The sequence below is a fragment of the Ambystoma mexicanum genome, chromosome 2p (genome assembly GCF_040938575.1).
Source record: "Ambystoma mexicanum isolate Mex_15411 chromosome 2p, UKY_AmexF1_1, whole genome shotgun sequence".
Taxonomy (NCBI): Eukaryota; Metazoa; Chordata; class Amphibia; order Caudata; family Ambystomatidae; genus Ambystoma; species Ambystoma mexicanum.
Genome location: NC_090923.1, coordinates 899,443,879 through 899,467,083, shown reverse-complemented (window position 1 = coordinate 899,467,083; position 23,205 = coordinate 899,443,879). Strand labels below are relative to the sequence as shown.

Sequence of the window (23,205 nt, the reverse complement as noted above, 5' to 3'; positions counted from 1 at the left end):
CAAACGAATTGTGCATACAACACCGTTTTCATTGGCTGGTACCTACCAGAGAAATTTATGTTCTGACCATCTGGCCAAGCCAACAACAATTTCAACGCAACAGTGGGTTTAGGCTGGACTACATTGCTTGTAATTTTGTGCAAAGATGTTGAGGTGTGGCTGTTAATTCTGCATTAGGATAACATGATCTTTGTGTGCATCTTGATGTAAAAGATGGGATTCCAAAAAAGTGAGAAAGTTGTGGGGTGGCTATTACTTCCATTAATTTCATAAGGAACGGAAAAAGAGAAATGAGCTGACAGCTAGCAGCAAGAGTTACATCCAGGTGAGGCTTCTTCAAAAGTGGAGTGACCAGCACATGTTTAAGGTACCCCGGAATTTTACCCATAGTGAACGAGTAATGAAGTGCTGTACTAAACAGAAGAATTATTGTTGGCGGCAGTGCCTGAATGACCCAGAGAGGAATGGGGTCTGCAGGAGAAGCCAATTTAATATTTTTTACAAGCAGCCAGAACTACCTCGTCAATAACTGGGTTGAACTGAAACGGCTCAAAAAAGTCTTCCTTTCTAGGAGAAGGCAGAGGATGAGAATCAACTGTGAAATTAGAATAGATTTTGTCAATAGATTGTGGTGGCTTTCAAATTTTTTCAAAAAAACAAAAATAAACGACAGATTGTCACATTGTGTTTGATTAAGTGAGGGATTCCATTTTGGAGGGGGCAAGGCCGAAAGTTCCTTCGCTACTTTATTTTAAAAGTTCATATGAGGCACAGTAGGCTGATAGAAGGCGCTTGGCATAAAATCTAGATTTTGCTAACTTGATATCCTTGTGGTAATTAACTAACAACTGTTTATATGCCCGTTTAGACAGTGGGTCGTTATAGATCCGCCATTGATGTTCCCATGGATGTCATTTTAAGGGGGGGGGGTGTTTGCCCCCCCCCCCCCAACTTTCATGCCACATTATTCTGCCCCAATTCATTTGGCTGGGGCACCTTTTTTTCAGATGTCATGTCCCCCCCAACATTTTCAGCAAAGTTACTCCACTGGATGTTCCAGAAGACATACATGTTTGGAAGCACTGAGTGAGCTCATGGGAAAACCAGGGAGCCGACGGATTGGCACAAATGTTGCCAATGGCAGCAGGAGCGCTTGCTACATGTATCATAGCTTCGAGGAGAGTGGTGCCTGAGCCTAAAGTCTGAAAAGGGCTTGGGGAAAGGGAGTCCAACCCCCAGCCTTTGTGAACCGTGAAGCCAAGAGACATCAGGAGAAGGAAGCAATACCTCCTGATGTTGTGCCCGTGAAGCCAAGAATGATCAGGGGAAAGACAGTCCTAACCCCCTGGTGGTGTACATCATGAAGCCAAACAGAAGGAGGCACGGGAATGAAGTCATTCCCCTGGCACTGTGAGAACATTGATAATAAGATACGTAGAGAAGGGAGGCATTGTGCAGGACCCCAAATAGTGAAAGCAAACTATGGACAATAAGGAATGATGTTCAAGTTGGTACTTTGCCTGTTGAATTGGAACGGACAACATAACAGCATCACAGGGTAGAACTTTGTTTCCTGGGAAAGTAGCGGAGACCTGGGGAAGGGAGTCACTTTCCTTCAGGCGAAGTTTCCACCTACGATTGGAACTGTGGCTCATGGTCGCGAAGACAAGCTTAAAATGGAGTGCTGGAGGGGTTACATAGTATCCCCTGTGTCTAAATACTCATGTAGCAGTCAAATGCTACCCTTTCCTATTGAAAAGGCTGGTGGCAGTGGTTTTACAACAAACTACCATGATTTTTCCCGACCGCAAACACCGGTAGCTAAAAATCACAGGAGCCATGTTTTTCAAGATGGCGCCTTAAGCCCCTTTGTTTAAACAGGTCCCGGTCTTCTTTTTTTGCCGTTTTTTGGAAAGGTCCTTCCAGTGTCGGTCTCTGCGCGCCAAACCAGGTTTGGTCCCTTCGTTCGAGTGCCTTTGGCGGGCTTCAGGACTGAAGACCGCCTCTGGCATCTGAGTGTCTGGGGTGGGCAGGAAGTGAGTGAGGTGCCCAAAACTCCCTGTGCTTAGTCTCCTAGGAGACCCAAATGCACTCTGGGGTGATTGGCTGACTGTCCGGCAAGGACAGGCACCCTGCTGGGTGAGTGACAGCTGGGCTGGAATCAAAGGGAGAACACTGGTGAGTCTCTAGGACTAGAAAGCAGAGTCGACAACTGGAACGAAAGAACCGAAGACAAGCTGGAAGAGGACGGCTGCTGCAACTCTTGGACCGTCGGTTTGCCCAGTGAAGCCCTGCTGCAGGTCTGAATTGCCAAACTACATTCGACAGAGAAGCTCCTTCAAGGACGGCTTCTTCCTTTAAGTTGGTGGGACCAATCAACTCATAAAGACACCTGGATACCATTCTCAAGGCTGGTTAGGATTAACCAGGGAGAGGGACACCCGTTTGTGTTCTTGAATCTACAGCTACTGTTTGCTTTCTTCAACGATCCCGTGCAGTGCAGGAGTCCCCAGACGTCCTCCCTCGTCCCCATGACTGAGGGTCAGAACAGCGAGATCTGCAGGACCTGCCAGGACCCACGACTTAAGCAGCATTTGTTTCTTCATAGAAAGGTACTGTGCCAACCCGATTGAGAGAACGCCACGCTCACGGTGAAAGTTTGTGAAACTTTCCCAACTTGCAGGCCTAATCAGTTTGTGACCCGACATATGATTCTTTTTCACCTAAACTACTTCTAAGAACTTTCGCACAGACTTTACCGTTTGATACCAGAACTGCTCTTTCCTATCCAGAACACTAGCCCATTGACTTTAGTCTGGCCTATTGACTTGAATTGAACTCTTCTGGTGAACTGAAACTATTTGCACGGTCTAAAAAGGTATATATGATCTATTTTACTTACCTTGTGCCTTTTGCTCCTTTTAAAGTAACTGAACTGCCATTTGGCTCCTATTTCAGGGGAGCTCAAACTGTCCCAAAACCTTAGAATTTTGTATTGAAGTGTATTGGTTTATAATATTAAGTTGCCTTCTTCTAGTGAAATGTTTTCTAAATGATTGTGTAATAAATTACTAAGTGTTTCTACCAAGAAACCTTGAGTATAAGTGTCTACTTGAACCACTGTGATTGAAAGTCCTCTGTGTAACTACTTGTAGTGCTCACATTCACTCTTAAGATAAGCCTGGCTGCTCAGCTCGCTACCAAAAACTGTGTGGTACAGACTTATACCAAAGGTTGGTTTGGCTAACACCTGTAGTCCTGATTGTGTGTAGTGGTCCCAGAGGGTACTGCCTGCAATTCTGCCTAACAAATTGAAATAAACACAGCCATTACAAGCCAGTAAAACAGTGACAATTTCATGATTCCATATACAATTAATTTCTAGACGCAGTCCCTTCATAAAATCTTATTACTGAAGTCAATTATCAACATCAGTATAAAATCAGAATTCATGCTTGCACCTAAAACTTGCAAGGATAACAAGAGTATACCCTAGCAAAATATAATGATCTTCAGTTTTTGCCGCAAGCCGCCTGCAGCTGCATTTTCAGCCGTCTCACTCCTAGGGAAGCTGTGGTGGGCCTGCTCTTGTGTTGACTGCCTGAAAAAAAAAGACATATCACCTGTCGCCCCCTGACCGTGATGACTCTTGTTGCAACAATCCTTCAATGCTGTGAGGTATCCCGAGGGGGTCTGCAGCACAGAAGTCTTCATCTTTCCTCGTTTTGGGTATTTTACTAAAAGCGGTCTAACAGATTCCTGTGCACTGCGACCGACCAAAACTAAACCCCAATGCCCAAAGTGACCTCTGCACCCACGACCCATGGGCCTTTCTAGACCGGACCAAGCATAGAAGATTGAGTCCCTATCGGATTCCAACCTGCAGTTGTCTCTGGAAGAATCGAGTCAGGGATAGGTTATCAAACCAGTTTCTGTTCCTCCATCCCCAGTCTTCCATAGGATTACATTAAGTGTAAAGTCCTGATCCTAAATTCACTCTGACCAGACATTTGGTGGTGGATACTGGGTCAAGGATCCTTCCGCAGGCATATTCTAGTGAGCTGGATTGAGTTGAGTGCTTACCCGAATGGTTCTATGTGATTATTGCTGGAAGAACACTGAGGGTGAATTTTTTTTAAAGTCACTGAACACCCTTCTCGACATATTTTGGGACCAGTGCAATTATATAAACAAACTGCAATCCTAGAATATTTGGGAAAAGTGTTGGTTAGTGCCTTTAAAAGAAAAAAATATCGAGTCACCCTCAATGTTATTTCCAGCGATTATATCGCTGGATACCACCTGAACTTTAACTTGTGAACTTATTAATCTCCACCAATGGCAATCGCAATTTGTACATATAAACTTGGCTGAAGAAGTGCACTTTAAAACTGGTGACTTTATGGCAAAATACCCCACACCATTTTAGGGTTGAACTTTATAAGATTGAGGGAAGCTGTTTGTGTGGGATCTAAAATATTCTGCCAATTTGCTATGCATGTACATCTGCATCACACTGGTAACTTATTCATATGCAATTCTGATTCTCCTAATGGTGAATGTGTATCTAAAAGTATTTGTGCGGCAATACTTACCCATCATTTTTCTATGTTTGTTAACAAAAAGCCCAGTACACAAATGTATTCTTGTATTCTGTCTAACTGGAATTATGTGTGGTTTTCTGTGTGGACTCATTGTAGTTCTAGACCATTATCACACTTTTCCTGAGACTAAGTCTTATCTGCTCAGCTACCTTGCCTTAATTGGGTTTTGGCTAACCTCTTAGTGTCTTCCCAGTTCGCCATAATGGGGTGGTCTCCCAAAATCCTCTCACCAGGGCTGGTTTTGGAAATCCATCTAACAGGATTTATCCCACACTCAGCTGACTGCCTTTATGGCATAGTTTCTTATCCTTGTGAAGCGCACCTAAACTGGATAAGTGACGACTATCTCTAAGTTTTAAACGCTGAAACACAAGTTCAGCTGCTAACACCATTATCTAATGTTGGCAATTGTACGGAAGCTGTAGTGGTGAAAAACATGACAATGTCTGAGTCATCTGTACAATACCCAGAGCCTTCCCACATAACTAAACTCATACATTATCGTTACTCTTTGCTTCTCAATAGAAAAATAATCTGATCTCCCATTTGATATAATACTTGCATATATCTGGTGATGGGATGAAGATAGAGGGTTGAAGGACCAATTAGTTTAGTTTGTTTATTTATAAAGCGCAACCAAACCCTCAGGTAACTGGGCGCATAATCATGTGTACAGCAGAGTTACATATCGTTACACGAACATCATAAATACAACAGACAGAGCGTACATTAGTTCAGGCTCTGAAAGTTTACATGCAGGAGTAGAATATACTGAGAACAGAATGTACAGAGGGCAAGTTACAGTGGCAGGTGCGGACCGGGTTACAGGTTGGTCCTAAAATGCTATGGCTAGAGTAAACATTGCTATAAGTCGAGCGCGGCAGCTAGCCAGTCATGTCGGTGAAATTCTGGGTGTTTAGGCTAGTAGCCATGATTTTACCATGGTTCTGAATGGCCAGAATGCGGTTTCCGATCTAATTGTAATTACAGAGTAATTGTAATTAATTTAACTCGAGCCCTCATTGGCTTGCACACCTCTATTGCATACTAGCTCCTAGTGTCTCAGGGGTGGCTCTGGCTGCAGGTTGGCACCCGATACCCAGGAGTGGCATTTAGCTCCTGCACATCAAATATTCATTTAGATCGCTGCAATATGATCATACGCAGGTGACACTAAATATGAAATTTAAAGTCACTTACATGGTGGTTAGTAGAGGAGGTCTGTACTCCGGTATATAATCAAGATGAGCTCGCACATCAAACCGGTCAATCATGTTGTTGGTGTCTCCTTGCCAAGGCATCCTTTATGGGGAAAAAAGGGGCGAGGGTCAGATTCAGCAAACTTATGTTTTTAATAACAAGTCCCCCAGCAAGGGATTAAACAAGTCACTGGGAATGTTTAAGTTACTTACCTGTAGCTATTGTTCTCCAGCATGGGTCTGGCACGGATTCACATGCTCATGAATATTCCATTGTCAGGCTGGGAATCCTTGGTAAAAGAAAACAGTTTCACTTTAAAACTCTATTTCTCCTCTAAACCAATCTCTGTCCTCTGGGTCACCTGCCCCCATCCAATGACAGTCCTCTACCTAAGCTCCACCCATTGTGGCCATCTTCAGATTTGGTAAGCACAAAGTGGCAGTATGAACCAAGAAGAGCCACAGAGGGGACAGAGGGAGGGTTTGCATGTGAATCCATGCCAGACCCATGCGGGAGAACAATAGTTACAGGTAAGTAACAAACATTCTCCAGCATGGGGTGTGGCATGGATTCACATGCTCATGAATAACGATTACACAGCAGAACATATTGCTATTATTTTGCTTCAACCCCCTCCCCCCCCTCGTAGTGAGACCCTCAGCACTTTTTGCTGGATTTCTGGACATTTTTCTTTAAATCCTAAATGAGTGGAGCCTTTTTCCACTCATTCCTTAATTTTGGAGACTGTCTGCTCCATAGCTCTTAAAAAGTTATCTGTGTTTTACTACTGCAGCACACTGCCCCTTGTGGGCAGTGTTGCTGGCGACCCTCAGAGTCCTCCTTTAAGATTATTTTTTAAAATCCCCAAGTAACTACAGTTCTTAGGGATAGAGAGATACAAAGTATCTCTCCCAAAACTCTACAGTCAGAGATTGGCGAACACACCACCTTCAGTGGAGTGCCAAAGGGATACCTAGTATACCCCTTCTCTCTGTCGATGTGACTAAAAAGTCACATGAAATATCACCTAGTTATGGCTGGTGGCAGTGGACAGGTTCTACCAACTATTGCTTATTTTTTGGTACCGCAGGCTGTGTCCATAGCCACGGTGGTATACAATAAGGGCACCAGAGTACCAACTTGGGACCCTCCTTTTTCGCCATTACTAGCGTGGTTGTTCTTTGCCAGCCCTTCTTCTACCATTCTGGGAGGGTGAGCCCTGTGCGAGTGTTTTGCCATTGGTGGAAAACCTTGGGTATCTCCAAGGAGGCTCCAGAGTGTTTGGGCAGGCAGGAACTAGGAGAGGAGTTTTTCACCCCCCCTTGTCCTTTGTCTGCCAGAGTGCCTGAATAGGTCCAGCTTCCACAGGGGTTCTGGCAGTCCTGATTGGACAGCCAAACACCCCTTTCTGTAAAATGCTGAGAGATTGCAGAGGAATGTGTGCTGGAACTGCATAAAAGCTGAAGTGAAAAGCAAGTCGACCACTGGAAGCTCAAGTAACCGAGAAGATGACCAGAGATGCCTGCAGACCCTTTGCAATACCATGAACCACTGCTGTCCTGACCCAGTTTTGTGTGCGACAGGAGCTCCAAAGAGGACAACTTCTTGCCTTTGGCTGGTGGGAACAACCAGCCCCGAGACGAACTTTGAAACAAGTAATCGTCCAAAGTCTTACGTTTCCGGAGATGCCGAACTCCAATACCAGGAGACCTGATGCTCATTTCGAGTGCATCATTGTGAAAAGGCCAAATCCATCTAAATCTGTGCTGAACCTGTAAGGACACTCCAGAGATCCGATCCAACTCGTCCAGATCCCCTCATCAGAGAATGGGACTGCAGGAAGCAAAGAAGACTGACCGGGCGATCCGTGTCCTTGTTGGTGCTGCAGAAAAGGCACCAAAACCGCAGAGTGAACCAAGAAGTTGCTGAAAGTCGTGCTACAGGTCCTCCCCCAAGACTGCTGCTAAGAGATCCCGTCCATTGTCTTGCCTTCAGTCATCAGACCAAGGAATCCGGAGGTCGAGTCCAGAGCTGCAACAGCACGGAGCATCCAGCACAAACCTTTTCTTCTAACCTAAGGTACTGTGGGGAAAAAGGTATTGTTTAGCCGATTCCAAGAAGTCGCTTCAGAGCGCTGGAGTGCAACCCCCTCTTACCTCCGACCTTGAGTAAGATTTTAGGTCTCCCTTGTTAGTTGTTAATTTTCTGCTTCAATAACACTAGAGACCGGAAGAAATCCACGGGAACTCTTCACAATTTGCTGCTTGTCAAGACTTCTAGCCCACTCCAAACTGCCTTTAGCCAGGGTTGCATTTTGGGACAAAAGACTTACTATGCGAAGAAACCCTCTCTAGTACCTTGAACCAAGCTCATGTTCCACAAACTAACCATGCTCCTCCATTTAAGTGACTTTACTATATGTGTTTGCAGAGTAAATCCATTACCGTATAAACCGCTGACAACCGCATGAGTGCGCAATAACCGATAATAAAATAACAATCTTTTTCCTTTCCAATGTTGCTACAAATGTAACCGTGAACAAACAAAAAAGTGAAAGTGCCCTTTGAAGTTTATTATCAAGTATGCCAAAGCGTTCCAGTATAAACGTCTAAAGTATTTAAAGTAATTCTGGTGTAAATATAATGAATATATACTTTTATATAACTTCTAAGCGTAGGGGCTTTTTTGCTGTGCCTGCCTAACTACATTCAGTGTACTTACCTACAGCTCACATCTTCCTCTTAAGGTAAGCGTGACAGCTCTGCCACTATACCAAGGTCCTAATCAGTACAGACTGATACGAAGAGTTGGGGCTCTACAAACCACTGGGATAGTTTACTAAAGTCTTACTGCCAGTAACACTTTAGGAAAACTCCCCCAACACATATATACAACCACGGAAGGTGGTAAGGCTCTACAGAAGCAATAACACTCAACTCTGGAACAGACTCACCTTAAGTGAACAGGTTGCATAGCAACGCTTGTCCGACTCGGGACTCCTCCCTGGAATCCCGGTCGATGCAGTAGAACCTTGTGAAGGTGTGCAGGGACCTGCAAGTAGCAGCCCTGCCGATGTCGAGCAGTGGCACACCAGAGAGAAACGCCATCGTTGCTGCAATGGCTCTGGTTGTATGGGCTCTTGGCCGGCCTGGCAGCGGCCTGCTTGCCAGTCGATGACAGTGCATGATGCAGCCGGAGACACATCTGGAGAAGGAAACCTTCAATAAGGCCTTTCCTCGATTCACAGGTCCAAAGTTGACAAACAACTGAGAAGTCTTTGGAAAATTGTTAGTACGTGCCACGTAGTACTTCAAAGCACAAGCAAAATCCAGCAAATGCAAGGCCCTTTCTGAAGGAGACGATGAATTCAGGAAGACTGGTAACACCAAAGGCTCATTGAGATGGAATTCCAAAGGCACCTTTGGCATGAAGACTGGGTGTGTACGCAGTACCACCCTCAAAGCGTGGAAAGACGAGTAAGGCTGCTTCCAAGACAGTGCCTGAATCTCCCCAACCCTCCTGGCCGGGGTGATAGCCACAAAGAAAGCAGTCTTCCACAAGAGAAACTGGAGCGGGACCAGATTAAAACTGGTTTAAACCACATTGAGCTCCCAAGCCGGGGGAGGAAACTTCACCGGCGGGAAAGTCCTGAAGAGACACTTGAGGAACTCCTTGACGAGCCTGTGAGCTCACCGTGCAGACCTGCCCGTAGACTTGGTATACATGGATATGGCGTGATAGAGGCATGAGCCTGTCCTGCTTTGGCCAAGGAAAGCAAGTATGGTAGAAGCGGAGGGCCCTTGAAGCATAGCTGGATAATCTTTTGAGTCTTGCACCACACAGAGAAAGGTTTCCATTTATGCCTGTAGCACTTCAGCATTGATGAAGTCCAGGCCTTGGCCAGAATGTCTTTACATAAGTCGGGAACAGCATAACCCCCTAACTCTAGGACTGCAGGAGCCATGCCCCTCAAGTTCAGGGACTCTGGGTCGTGATGCAGAATCGCCCCCCCTTCTCTGGCGAGAAGGTCTGGGGATAGTGGTAGCCTGAAGAAAAGGCCACTGACAGACGCAGGTGCTTCATATACCAGATTTGTCTTGGCCAAGAGTATCATCCTGTAGTGGCACAGTATGCGTGTTGATCACACGTAGTAGAAGAGAAAACTTAGGAAACGCATACAGAAAGCGTCCCCTCTACGGGAACGAGAACGCATCCCTCATGCTCTTGGGCTGCAAGACCCTGCTGGCGAACCTCTGGCACTTGGTGTTCACTGCTGTCACAAAGAGGTCTATCTGGGATTGTGCCCATTTGGCATCAGGCGATCCACCTGGTCCTGACGAAGTCCCCCACTCGAGGCAAGAACGCAGTTCCCTGCTGAGCAAGTCCACAATGATGTTCTTGACTCCAGCCAGATGAAACGGAACCAAGAACATCCCTTGACGAATGGGCTACTGCCACAAGTCGTGGGCCTCCTTGAAGCCCCGGAGACCGGGTCGCCCCCTTGTTTACGAATGTATCCCCGGAGACCGGGTCTCCCCCTGGTTTACGGATGTAGCCCCAGAGACCGGGTCACCCCCTTGTTTACAGATGTAGCCCCAGAGACCGGGTCACCCCCTTGTTTACAGATGTAGCCCCAGAGACCAGGTCGCCCCCTTGTTTACGAATGTATCCCCGGAGACCAGGTCTCCCCCTGGTTTACGGATGTAGCCCCAGAGACCGGGTCACCCCCTTGTTTACAGATGTAGCCCCAGAGACCGGGTCGCCACCTTGTTTACAGATGTAGAATATGGTTGTGTTGTTGTCTGTGCAGATACTAAAAGACTTGAGGGCCAAGACTACGGGCCAGAGTTCCAGGACGTTGATGTGCAGGTCCTTCTCTGCCGGTTGCCAGATGCCTCTGGCCAGTGTGGGCTCCTCATCTCTCTAGCAAGGCGTCCATGGTGACCGTCTCTTGGTAAGGAAGAACCTGAAATGGAGCTCCCTGGATGAGATGCTGCCGAACACCCCACCAATGTATCGCTCTACTGCACTCCTGGTGTTGAGAGAGATATTGTCTGCAAAATCCCCAGATACTTGCATCCACCTGGCATCCAAGAACTCCTGGCAAGGTCTCATCCATAGTCTGCAGACGCAAACGAGGTTGATGCAGGAAGACAACATGCCGAAGAGCGACTTGATGAGCCGACAAGCGCTGCACATGGTCTTGTATGGTTTTCACCCTTTCCTCTGAGAGGGACGCCAAGCAGGTCAAGGTGTTGATTCGTGCCCCCAGGAATAGGGAGTCCTCCTGAGATGGCTTCAAGCAAGACGTCAGATAGTTTATGGAGGACCCCAGCACTGTCAGCACACACATGGTTATCATTGTATGCTCGTTTGCCAAAGACAGTGAGCAGGCATGCACCAGACAGTCATCCAGGTAGGGCTATACGTGGATGCCTTGCAGATGAACATGTGCCGCCACTAGGGCCAGGCACCTCGTAAAGACCATCGGGCTGACTTCAGGCTGAAAGGCAGAGCCTTGAACTGGTAGTGCGGACCTTCGAATCGAAGGAACTTTTAGTGCTTCTTGTGAATGGGGATGTGGAAGTAGGTGTCTTCCAGGTCCAACAACGTCCGAAAATCTCCCTGCTCCAGCAGGCCGAGCACGTGCTGCAACGTGACCATCCAGAATTTTTAGGACGCCAAGTACATGTTGAGACAACATAGATTCAGAATCGGCACCCAACCCCCTGTCTTTTCTTGAACCAGAAATTATCTGGAATATACTCGGAGCCCCAGAGTTGATGGATGGGCTCTATGGATGGGTATACCTTCAGCTATCCCTCCACAAATACCTCCCCTCTCGAGCTCTTCGCTCCTCTAACTCCCTCAGGGTCAGTCGTTTTTCAAAGAAACGAGCTGGGGGTAGATCTCTATCTTCGGCTGGGGCCTCCCACTGGAACAGCCTCCCTGCCACTCTAAAATTTGAGGAGAACCATCTCCGGTTCCGGAAGCACCTCAAAACTTTCCTCTTTGCTTCTGCCTTCGCTCCCCTTCTCCCCTGCTGATCTGCTCTCTTGGCACTGTGCACCTGGCCACCCTCTGTTCCCTGGGCCCAGGTACCTGCTCACCCTGCCACCTTCCTGCACTGCCTCCTGGCCACCCCTTGCACTGGGGACTGTATCTGTACCCATACACCCCCTCCCCCATTTTTCTTCTTTTTCTGCACTTATTCAGACTTACCCAGTCTGCTGCCTTAAACACAGCAATTGCCACTTGCTGGCTGCACTACCACAGTTTGCCTCAATTTTCTATTTATTTTAATTATCTACGCTCCTCGGCTTCTGCACTTTCCACTCTCCCCCTTCCATGCACTTTTTCCCTTTTCCCTTTCCCATGCACTTGCACGTTATCAATGTCACTGGGCCTAGTAAGATCGTTTTTATGTTGTGCTGTGTTCTCCCTTGTTCCCCTCCCTTACCTAGTCGCGCTCTGAAACACTTCCGTACGAGCGCAATACAAATAAAATATCATTTCATACATATATATATATTGCCCCTTTCAGTAACATGGACCGCACCTCCTGCAGAAGCTGCAGTCCATGCAGTTCTTGCCACTGAATTGGGGGGGATTCGAGGACACCTGCGTTAGAACTCAAGGTGTGCCCCTATCCAAGAGCATCCAGCACCCATCTGTCCATGGTGATCTTCTCCCACGCGCTGACCAACTTCGCCAGCTGGCCTCCCACTGGGGCGCGGAGCCACAGCCGGTGCAGACCTGCTTGGAGGGTTTGGTGGTCGGGAGGGGGGGGATAGGGGGGGATTTGTTCAGTTGGGGTGTTCTGCCTTGCGGACGGTGCCATCATTGACCTCCGCTGACTTGGGAGCGACCCCTGTACGGCTCTTGAGTGGAAGAGCACGAGGGCTGCCTGTAAGTAGTATCATAACCCTTAGAAGATCTTCCTGGCTTTCCCCTGGAAAAGCGAAAGGACGAGGATCGTCACTGTTGCAATGTTCCGAGGCAACGTGCCGTTTCTATGTCAGTCTTTATTGCCTGCAAAGACTCGTTGACCGCCTTACCGAAGAGGTTTTCCCATCAAACGGCATGTCCAACACCTTCGTCTGGACGTCCTGACCGAAGTTCGTAGCTTTCAACCAACCTTGTCGGCGCAGAGCCACCCCAGTTTTCCATATGGTGAAAACCTGTGTCAGCAATGTCTACTGCCATTGTGATGGCGTGATCTGACGTCACTTCCCCCTTCCTGAAAGAGTACAAGCGCCTCAACCTTCTTGTCTTCGGGCAAGAAGTCCAGAATAGGGCCCAGCTTGTACCAGAGTTCCTGGTCATAACGGGACAAAACGGCCAGAGCGTTTGCAGATTTGATGGTAGAGGCTGCCGTGTAAATGATCCTCTTGCCCATCGCATCCAGCTTCTTCCACTCCTGGTCCGGAGGTAAAATGGCTGCCGATGACTGGTCCGCCAAGCGTTTCCTAGCTGCGGCTGAGACCACCATATCCGGTGAGGGCTGAGACCTAGGCAACTGGGAGTCATATTGGGTACCCTGTACTTTCCCAATCTGTCCCGCTTGGTCGGGCCATACTTCGGTTTTTCATTAGGGCTAGGCCCTGCTCCCAGATGTCATCCAAGAAGGGAATGGCCATGATAGTTTTTCTCCTCGACTTGCATCATTGGTACAAGAATCCATCCTTCGTCTCCAGAGGAACCAGCTGGAACAGTTCAGAGGCCCTCATTATGACCCAATGAAAAGATCCAACTTCGTCCAGGGGTGGGGTTATGGTGGGGGAGGAGGGGTTTGCTCTATAGGGCTTGTCCACGTGTGGAGTCTATCCATCCACTGCAATTAAATAGTCGTCCTCTTCAGTACCAGTAGCAGTGTCCGTGTGCGGATCCGGGGCTCCGATACAAGTTTTCACCTGATGAGGCGGCAGTGGTGGAGGGGGTTCGGAGGATGCAGAGGGCCAGCCCCCCCCCCTTAGACTTTCTTTCCTCGGGAGAGAGAGTACCTTTGGAGGTTCTGGCGTCTTTCGTGGATGTGCAAGCCCGCTGAAGGCATCCTCTGCTGCTGCTGGTGTGCAGTGTTGGTAGAATGTCCAGGGACACGTCCCTAGATCTAGGGGTAAGCTAAGCCAGCGGAGTGGGATCTGGGATTATGTGTCTCCTTTCCCGCATAGGGGACCAAGGGCCTCCATCAGAACCCCGCCCCCTTCCGTGGACTGAGAAGCACCCATCGTGCAGATCATTGTCATCGTTGGAACTCGAGTATATTTGTTCTGGTCTATCCTCCGTAGCCTGCGGGTCCACATATCTGGTAGGCTCCACAGGTGGGACCATTTCCCCTCTACCTCTCAGGAGGTTGCTGGGTCGTAGCGGGTATATCTAACTGAGGGGGTTGGTAACCGCCGAGAAGTTTTAACCATTCTCAAATTTTGGAATGTTGTATTATTTATAAGAATCTGTAGTTGAGTTGGAATTAATCACCTTAAACCCAGCATACAAGTATTCAGATTATCCCCTCATTTTAGAGACATAACCAATGCTATTTAAGTAAATCATAACAGCTTTTCTAAATCCCTTAATTCAGGGAACATGTGTTTATTTACATGTATTAAAAGTGAGAATCAAATCAACAACATATAAACATAGACAAAATTATTGACATTATATATGGTCAAGGAATGGAGACATTGTTTATAACCAGGTTTACCCATATCTAAGACAAAGCATGAAGTCTGAAATTGGAAAACAATATTGGATTTAACAGAAAACTATTTTCTGTTTGAGAACCATTCTCAAGGATCAACTGATTCCTAATTCTTCAAAAACGAAAACAACAAGTATACAAAAATAATTTTTGCTAGTGTGGTAATTTACTGGTAAAGCAATTATGGATTCTAATACATCCAGTATTGGCACAACAGATTTGTAATGCAATAGAACCAAGATAGTGAAACCCAAAATTCAGTGTATTCGAGGTAAGTAGCTTGACTTTTTATTCTGAGGGCTATTTGGTCAGGCAAAGTCCTGTTTATGATGAAATCTTGCACATTAGTGTAGTGGTTACCAATCCTTGGTCTACGTCGGGAACTAGAAAATCCCTGATAGTTAACTGGCAGCAGGTAAAGGCCTGCTGCAGAGACGTTTCGGCTTCTGAGTGGACAGCCTTCTTCTGGGCCAGTAGGATTGAGAAAGCCTAAAATAATGTGTAAGAAAAAAAGAAAGAAGAAAGAAAAAACATAAAAATTCTATTTGAAATAGTGTGCTCGCTCGAATTTGTGTATTAAGAGCAAGTATAACTAGGTCTACAGTTAAAATGAAGGAAAAGTAAGTTCAGAAACACATATAGATTGTGAGTTCTGGAGTGGGTGGAGGGAATTAAAACCAGACTCACCTTGGGTGAATCCGGGCTGGGAAGTAGGGGGAGGTGATGGAACTTTTTGGACTACGTATGTGTCTTTAATATTGGTCTTCTCAATCGACTCTTGTGTATACGAAAATGGCCGTTGGAGAGGCTGGAGGTCAAAATAAACAACAAAGGAAAAGGCGTGTGAGGTTGAGAAACATGGGGTTGCTATATACATCTAAAAGTATGACAACTTGTTGTCACAAGGCTAATGCACATTAAGTTTATGCATGGTTCTCAATCTTACCCAGGTTTAGGGGCAGGCTGTAAAGAGACTGTACTGGGCGAGTAACTGGACAGCTGTGTGGGGCCAGGATCATTCGCAGGCAAGTTGAACTAGTCAGTTCATGTTGATGTAGTTCCTGTAACAGGCAGAGGGGTAGGTTTTGAAATAACCGCCATTAAAAAGTGCTGTGCTATATTAAACTAACAGGGTCTACGTCTCAGAGTGAGACTGCTAGCCGTTAGTGCCTACCTTCAAAAAAGCGTGGTTCGTTGTCCGCTATGTGTTGGTGGAGAGCTTGGAGCTGTGTCCAGGATGTAACTCGACTGGACAAAGTATTGCTGAGTTGCGAGCATGCGCTTTTAACTGATGTTTAAGGCGAAAGAGCCGTGCCTGTATTGCAAATCGAGGCCGAGACACTGCTCCTTTCGCGCATGTGTTGTAGAGGCTGCGTTTGTCAAAAGGTTCCCGTCTGATGTTTAAAGCGAGAGAGCAGTGCCTATATCGTGAATCGAGGCCGAGACACTGCTCCTGTCGCGCATATGTTGTGGAAGCTGCATTTGTCAAAAGGTTCCCGTCTGTCAGACAGGTTGCGGCATCATCCAGGAACGACGGCGGGTGCAGAATCTATCCCAAGTGAGCGTTGCAAATTAGGGCCCCTATATGTTGTTACTGTTAAAGAGCGGGGACACTACTGCACTCGCGCATGCACTGCGAGGATAGAGTCCGTCGCAGGCCGAACGCCCTGTGTGCGGGCCATGGCACCGTCTGGCGGTGGTGTGTGGTAAGGGCCTGAGGGAAAGGTAAAGAAAAGACGATGTAGTATGTGCTGAAAGCATACAATTGGAGAAAACGTATTTTCTATTTATTGGTCATTAAATCGCTCTAAAAGCGTGCCGCTCTGAGATGGCTCAAATGTGCCCTATTTCTGTCACAAGATTGAGAGAGGGAAGGACACGAATGTGTAAAGCTCCCTCTAGTCTCAATGTGTTAAAATGAAGATATAGCCTATCAGTATGAGGAAGAATCGAGAGATGGTGATGGCAATGGGCATGTATTACGGCACGGAAAGATGTAGGAGACATTGTTGAAACTGTAAAATTCTTAAGGGGGTATTGTGAGTATGGAGCCCCAATGGGGATAGCAAATCAACAAAAGGTGGATGGTATAATTATGATGTAAAGCCGTCCTAGTCACATATGGAGATAATATGTCTACACGGTACTAGGTTAAAATTGATATACTGCACAAAGATGGTAAACTAGTGTGGAAATCCAAAATGCTAGGTACGTGCCTGTCAATTTTACAGAATGGTTATGTGATTGTTAACTCAAAGGCACTTGTTCATTTGTGATGGTATTTATCTGGAGGGGGAGGCTTCATTCAATCCATGTTCAATTGTCCGTAATTTGAAGATCCACCAAGCTTCCTTGTAGTTTAAAGCATTTTTGATATTGGAGGTGTTCTGAATTTTGTCCAAGACCCACCATTTCAACTGATCTTGTGTATGTTTAAATTCCAAAAAGTGGGGAACCATCGGTGCTGAGATTACATGACATCTTATTTTCGAACGATGTTCACCTATGCGTTTGTGTACCGGTCTTTTGGTTTGTCCCACATACCGGAGGCCACATGGGCATTCTATGGCGTAAATCACATTGGCTGTCTTGCAGTTGGTGAATTGTCGAAGGGACCATTCTTTACCTTCGATTATGAAAGATTTGGTTTTGCTTGTAAACTTACATGATGTGCAGTTACCACATGGGTGGTGGCCTGAAAGTGTTCTCAGATCCCAGAGTCCTGTTCTGAACGTCTTTTTAGGCAAGCGAGCATGTGTGAGCCATTCACTAAGATTTTTGGATCTTTTAAGAGCCATCCTGGGTAATGGTTCATCCGGAAGGTTTTGATGGATAAGGGGCCAGAATTGTTTAATAATCTTTTTGATATTGTTAGTGTCTGGTCCAAAAGTAGTCACACAAGTGATACGTTCTTCTCGTATGTCATGATTCTTGGGTTGGAGTAAAGTTTCTCTTGGGATACATAGCACTCTTTTGCGTGTATTCTTAAGTAGTTTTCTGGGGTAGCCGCGAGCCAAAAGTTTGGATTCAAGGTTTGATGCATGCTGCCGGTATTGTTGAGTTTCCGAGCAGTTCCTGCGAACTCTTAGGAACTGACCAAATGGTAAATTAGTTCTCAGACTTTGCGGATGGTTACTGTTGAAGTGTAACAATGTGTTACGATCGGTTTCTTTGCCAAACAATGTACATCGGAGTTTATTGTCATCTGTGATGATAGTTAAGTCCAGGAAATGTATAGCTGCTTGACTACTGTTCAAAGTGAATTGAATTTCTGGAGCTTGAGTATTCAGCCATGTATGAAATGTAGCTAGCTCTGATGTAGTACCCTTCCAAATGAACAGAATGTCGTCTATGTATCTGTACCAGTTTTGAATTTTATCAAAAAATGGGTTGTGTTGATTCAACACAAATGAGGCTTCATACTCTGCCATAAAGATGATAGCTAAACTTGGGGCAAATGCTGCTCCCATGGCAGTGCCACTAATTTGAAGATAGAAGATTTCATCAAAAGTAAAAAAGTTTTTTGTCAATGCAATTTCTAGGAGCTCCAGGATGAAATTGATCGGCACTCTGCTTTGCTCCATATGGTGAGTGAGATGGTGTCTTATACATTCCAAGGCTGATGTCTGTGGGATACTGGTATAGAGTGCCTTAATGTCCAGTGAAACAAGAGTATCATGGTTCTTATCAAAAGGAAGATTTTCAAAAATATTGATAGTGGACATGGTGTCCTTCAAGTACGTTGGTGTCTGTTGGCAGAGGGGCTTAAGAAAAAAATCTATAAATTTGCATAGGGGTTCCAAAATGGAGCCACATCCTGAGACAATGGGTCTACCCGGTGGATTTGTGGCATCCTTGTGGATTTTGGGAAGTGCATAAAACGCAGGAGTTCTTCCCTCAGAAGTGTTCAAAAATGTTTCCTCATCTTCCGTTATCCAATTTTGTTCCCGGGCATAGTTAGTGCTGGTGGTAATTTCCCGTTGTATGGCCGGACTGGGATCTTGGGCCAGTTTTCTGTAATTATTGCTATCTTCTAAAAGTGTTGCAACCATTCCTTTGTATTGGCTAACGCTTTGTATGACTATACCTCCACCTTTGTCAGCTGTCTTGATGACAATGTTATTATTGGATGACAGTTGTCTGAGTGCTTGTTGTTGTCCATTGGTGAGGTTGTGTCTTAGAGGCATTTGTTTCTTCTGCAGTTTTCTAATTAGCGGGTGCCTGGTCCTTCACTGGCTCCTTCCGCCGGCGTAGCCAGCCTTGGGGGGTAAGGACACCCGTGGAGCGGCCGCCACTTCTTTCCTGGACCCGCTCTCCTTCAGAGCGACGGTGGACGACAAGGTGCTTTAGGATGCCTTCATCGACAGTGGCGTCGCCGACTCCCTTGACTTGGCCTGGTGCAAAGCTTTAGCTGGCTTTGACAAATCTTCCCCGGACTTCTCCCCCGTAGGATTATCTGCATATACGCAGAGTTTGGCTAGATTGAGAGACTTTCTCTTTGAGGACATCCCTTCCGCCCTCCTCACAGGCAGGCTCACCATGGCAGATGATGGTGATGGCGAACGCCTTTTGTCAGAATCCAGACCCGATTCAGCGGCAAACCCAGTGAAGCTAGCTCTGCCCAGAGGCTGCGCCAGAGGTCTTGCTCGACTTGAGCCACGCCGACAGTCCACTTCATCAGTCTTTCTTGGTTTTCCTTTGAAAAACCATGGCACACCTTGCATCCCTCCTCATCATGGTCCATATTTCTTCTCGAGCCGGTCCCGTTTGGGCGGGCGGTGCTCGGATTCTACAACAGAGCTAGCCCATCATCCCAGATATCGTCCAACAAATGGAACAGACATGATGGTCCTCCGCCTTGACTCAGCACGTTGATTTAAAAGAACCCTTCCTTTTTCGTCTCCTCGGGCACCAGTTGAAAAAGTCCCTGGACATCATTGAATGGAAGGAGCCGACCTCATCCATTGGAGAGGCCCTGTGCAGGTCATCCGCGCCTGCAGATTCTCCATCCACTGGGACAAAGTAATAGGCCTCGTCAGTGTGTGTCACTGTAGCCGCTGTATCCGTGGGAGGATCCCCTCTTGGGGTCAAAGCCTGAGGTGGCGACGGTTAGCGCCTTGGACCAGCAGGGTCCTTTGACTTGTGCTTGCGCCTAGAGAGACTTCTTGGGAGGACTCCCAGGCGGAGCAGGGCCCGGTGTAAACAGCAGCCTTTGCTGCATTTCTGCTAGAAACATGGTTAGAACATCCAACGAAACGTCCCTGGGTTGAGGTGTAGAAAGATGGGATGTTTAGGTTCTGTGCTGGTACGCCTCTGCTGCAAAGGTAGGAGATATGGTTCACCCCGCGGCAACCCACTTTTCCAACAAGGGTCCCTGGCCACCTTCGTGGTCCGAATAATAGCATTCGAGTAAGTCATCATCCTCATTGGAGCTAGTATAAAATGTGCCCCGGCACACTAGGTTCAGCTCCTAGTGCTGTACCCCTCCTAGGGGTCGGAGCACTACTCCCTACCACCCTTCTCCCCCCCCGTCCGAGTCTTCTGGGGGAAGAGGATGCCTTCCCCTTTTCAGGGGACAGCACCGCAACCGTGGCAGTAACCTCCTGCAGTGCCGGCAAGGACTAGCCGCCGCTGTGACTGGGCACTACTTCCGTGGTCTGCCCTCCCTTCGAAGAAGTAGTGATCATCGACATGCTGTTGACATGGCAACGGCAGTCTTCGTTGAGGTGGGCGTTGACGCAGTTTATGGTGTTGTCTTGAGACCATGGTGGCAGAGAAGGGCCCACCTTGTATTTCTCCTTGGTCGCCTTATACGCTGATGGCATGCAGAGTTTCGAAGCGGTCAGGGATTTTCTCTTCCAGTGCATGACTCTTGCTGGTAGGCTCACTGTGGATGTGGTTGGTGATGGCGACCTCACCCTTCCCGACCCAGGACCTGCAAAAGCGGCAAATCCAGGGGGATCCGTGGCCTGCAGCCTTGCCTTCTTTTGGGCTGCCGCAGGCGGGGTGCCCTCAAAGGTCCTAGACCTCTTATCCGAGGGTGTTCGATCGTGTGACCGGCTGGTCCTGGGGAAAGCATGATCATGCCCAGAGGCTGAATCACAGGCCTTACCAGGTTTTAACTACGCTGCCAGCCTGCTCTAGCGGTCCTTCTTGGTCTTTGAGAAACCACGACAGACCTTGCGTCCCTTCTCGTCATGGTCCGGATACAGGCAGTAAAGACATTTGTGGTGTCGATCGTCCACAAAAACATTTTTGTCCACATTTCGCGCAGAGTTTGAAGAGGCATCGCTTCTACTCGGTCATGGTGAAAAGGCGCGAAGTAGGCCCAAACCTGGAACTACCGATGAAGATTTTTGATGAAGCTTGATTTTTGCTGACAGCGGGTCCCATCTGCCGGTAGTCTACCTCCGGTCGAACAATAATACTCTAAAATCAGTCAAAAACTTTCAAATGTTATTCAAAAACTCGAAATATTAGGAAAAAAGCTCAGAAAGCATGATGATATAAAAATCAGAAGATGGCCTCCAGGGGTGAAGCTTAGGGAGAGAACCGTCATTGATGGGGGCAGTATGACCCAGAGGATAGGCATTGGTTTAGAGGAGAAGAACAAGTTACTTACCCCTGTAACGTTCTTTCGACTGGATGTTCTGCCTCAGTTCTTTGTTTTTTCCCCTCCTTAAGTAGCAAGCTGTGTTCCGGGAGGAGATGGTCTTGACGTTGCAAGAAAGGAAGGTGCAAGACACAGAAATTCTAAGTAATGCATGGCCGCCTTGTTGTCCATCATTATCAGGACACTCTTCCCCTGTATTGAGGGCAGGAAGGCCATCTGCCTAGTCTGACTGCCTTCAGCTCCAAAAGGTCGATATGGAGTCTGGACTCCGCCTGAGACCAGTGTCCGCTTATTGAAAGCTCTCATGTGTGCTCCCCATCCTGTGAGGGAGGTGTCTGTCACAACAGTCATCTCCAGCCATGGTTTCCAAAATGGTTCTCCTCATCACATTCTCTAGGCTGGCCCACCACAGGAGATCCCGAGTGACCTTTGTCGGGACCTGGAGAAGGTCAGTCATTCTATCAGAGAACTGAGCCCACTGGGATCCGAGAGCCCACTGAAGTCATTCTCACACAGGCTTCTGGCACCAGAAAAATGCAGAATGCCATGAGGCCGACCAACCTTAGGAAGTTGTAGGCCGGAAGACGTTAGGCACTCTGAAATTTTGGGACCATCTACAAAAGATGTTGAGCCCTTAAGGGTGGCTACGCTTCCCGCCTACGCCCCCCACCTCAAACCCCATCCCCAACCCCACCCCCACCGAGGCTGAATCCAGGACTGCTCCAATAAATTGAAGCTTCTCAGAGGGCGTCAAATGGGACTTCTTGAAGTTCAGGGAGAATCCAAGCTCATGGAGGAGGCAGGTCTGACAGATGATCCAGACACTATTCCGGAGAAATCGCTCTGATCAGCCAGTCAAGGTAGGGGGTAGATGTGAATCACAACCCCTCCCCCTCCTTAGACTTGCTGCCACCCCTGCCATAAGCTTGGTGAAAACCCACGGAGGGGAGCCCCAATGGTAGAACTCGAACTGCCAACCGCAAACCTGTGCTTCTGATGCATCGGCACATGAAAGTAAGCATACTGAAAGTAAGCATCCTGGAGGTCCAATGACGACAACCAATCCTGGAGTCCAAGGGCCTGAAAGATCTGCGAAAGGGTTACAATCTTGAACTTGTCCTTCCCCAAGGAACTTGTGCAAGCATCTCAAGTCCAATATGGGTCGCACTCCTCCGTCCTTCTTTGGGATTAGAAAGTACAGAGAGTACCAACCTTGGTTCCTCTCTGCTACAGGTACCAATTCTGTCGCACCTTTCTCCAAAAGGGTGAAAATCTGTTGGAGGAGCGGATCTGGAACCAAGGTTGATTTTGTTCTTGGGGGGGCAATCAGGCAGTCTTTTCAGGAATGGTAGGCAGTATCCGTCTCCTACTGTTTGTAGGACTCATGCATCCGTAGTTATGCTTCGCCAACTCTGGACATGGTAAGATAGTCTGCCCCATACCACAGTTTTTTGGTTGAATGAGTCATTTTGCTGTGCCACCTGCAGCTGAGGGTAACTCTGCAGGTCCTGAACGGGGAGTCCTTCCTCCTCTAGCTCTTCCGCGATAGGGTCTTCTTTGACCTCTATGTGAAAACTGACCTCTGCAGCTCTAGATATGGAGAAATAGAAACAAACAACAACCTCTTCATACTCATATGAAGATAGTGGGGAGAAAGTGACAGTCATGCTATATCGGCTGTCTTATCCCTCCTATACTTCTGGTGTCCCTAGATAATTTATTCCCGACGAGGAAGAGGTAGCGGAGGCACAGTGTCTAGTGCACCTAGCCTTGTACAGGGTCGGCGGGCAGTTTCAGGAGCAATCTATAGCAGCTTCTATCCTTTCAGTCGAAGAAGAATGTTTAATATTGAATGGGGAAAAACAGAAGAATGTCCATTGCATGCCAAGAGTACAGTTCAATCTTGAAGGACTCATTGTGGTGGACAATAAATGGGAGCAAGGGTCAAGAGTTGCAGAGCAGGAGGATTGGTGGGACTCACTGAAGAAGGGGTGGCACAAATAAACCCAAAATGTGAGGTGTACGGAAAAAGTATGTGAACTTCTTGACATGGCTCAAAGAGCCAGAGAAACCGGTTACGATCAGGT

General features: G+C 47.2%; 1 protein-coding gene across 4 annotated transcripts in view; it reads right to left on the bottom strand.

Annotated features, from left to right (window-relative positions):
• Positions 1 to 23,205, bottom strand: part of CLASRP (CLK4 associating serine/arginine rich protein) — a 1,024,175-nt gene that overhangs the window by 846,762 nt on the left and 154,208 nt on the right. For all 4 annotated transcript variants that reach the window (XR_011302052.1, XM_069644604.1, XM_069644606.1 and 1 more), the window contains one exon: positions 5,805 to 5,906. Coding sequence is in view for 3 of the 4 variants with exons in the window: in XM_069644604.1 (XP_069500705.1) it covers positions 5,805 to 5,906 (102 nt within the window). In the remaining variant the exon portion in view is untranslated. The remainder of the gene's footprint in view (positions 1 to 5,804; positions 5,907 to 23,205) is intronic.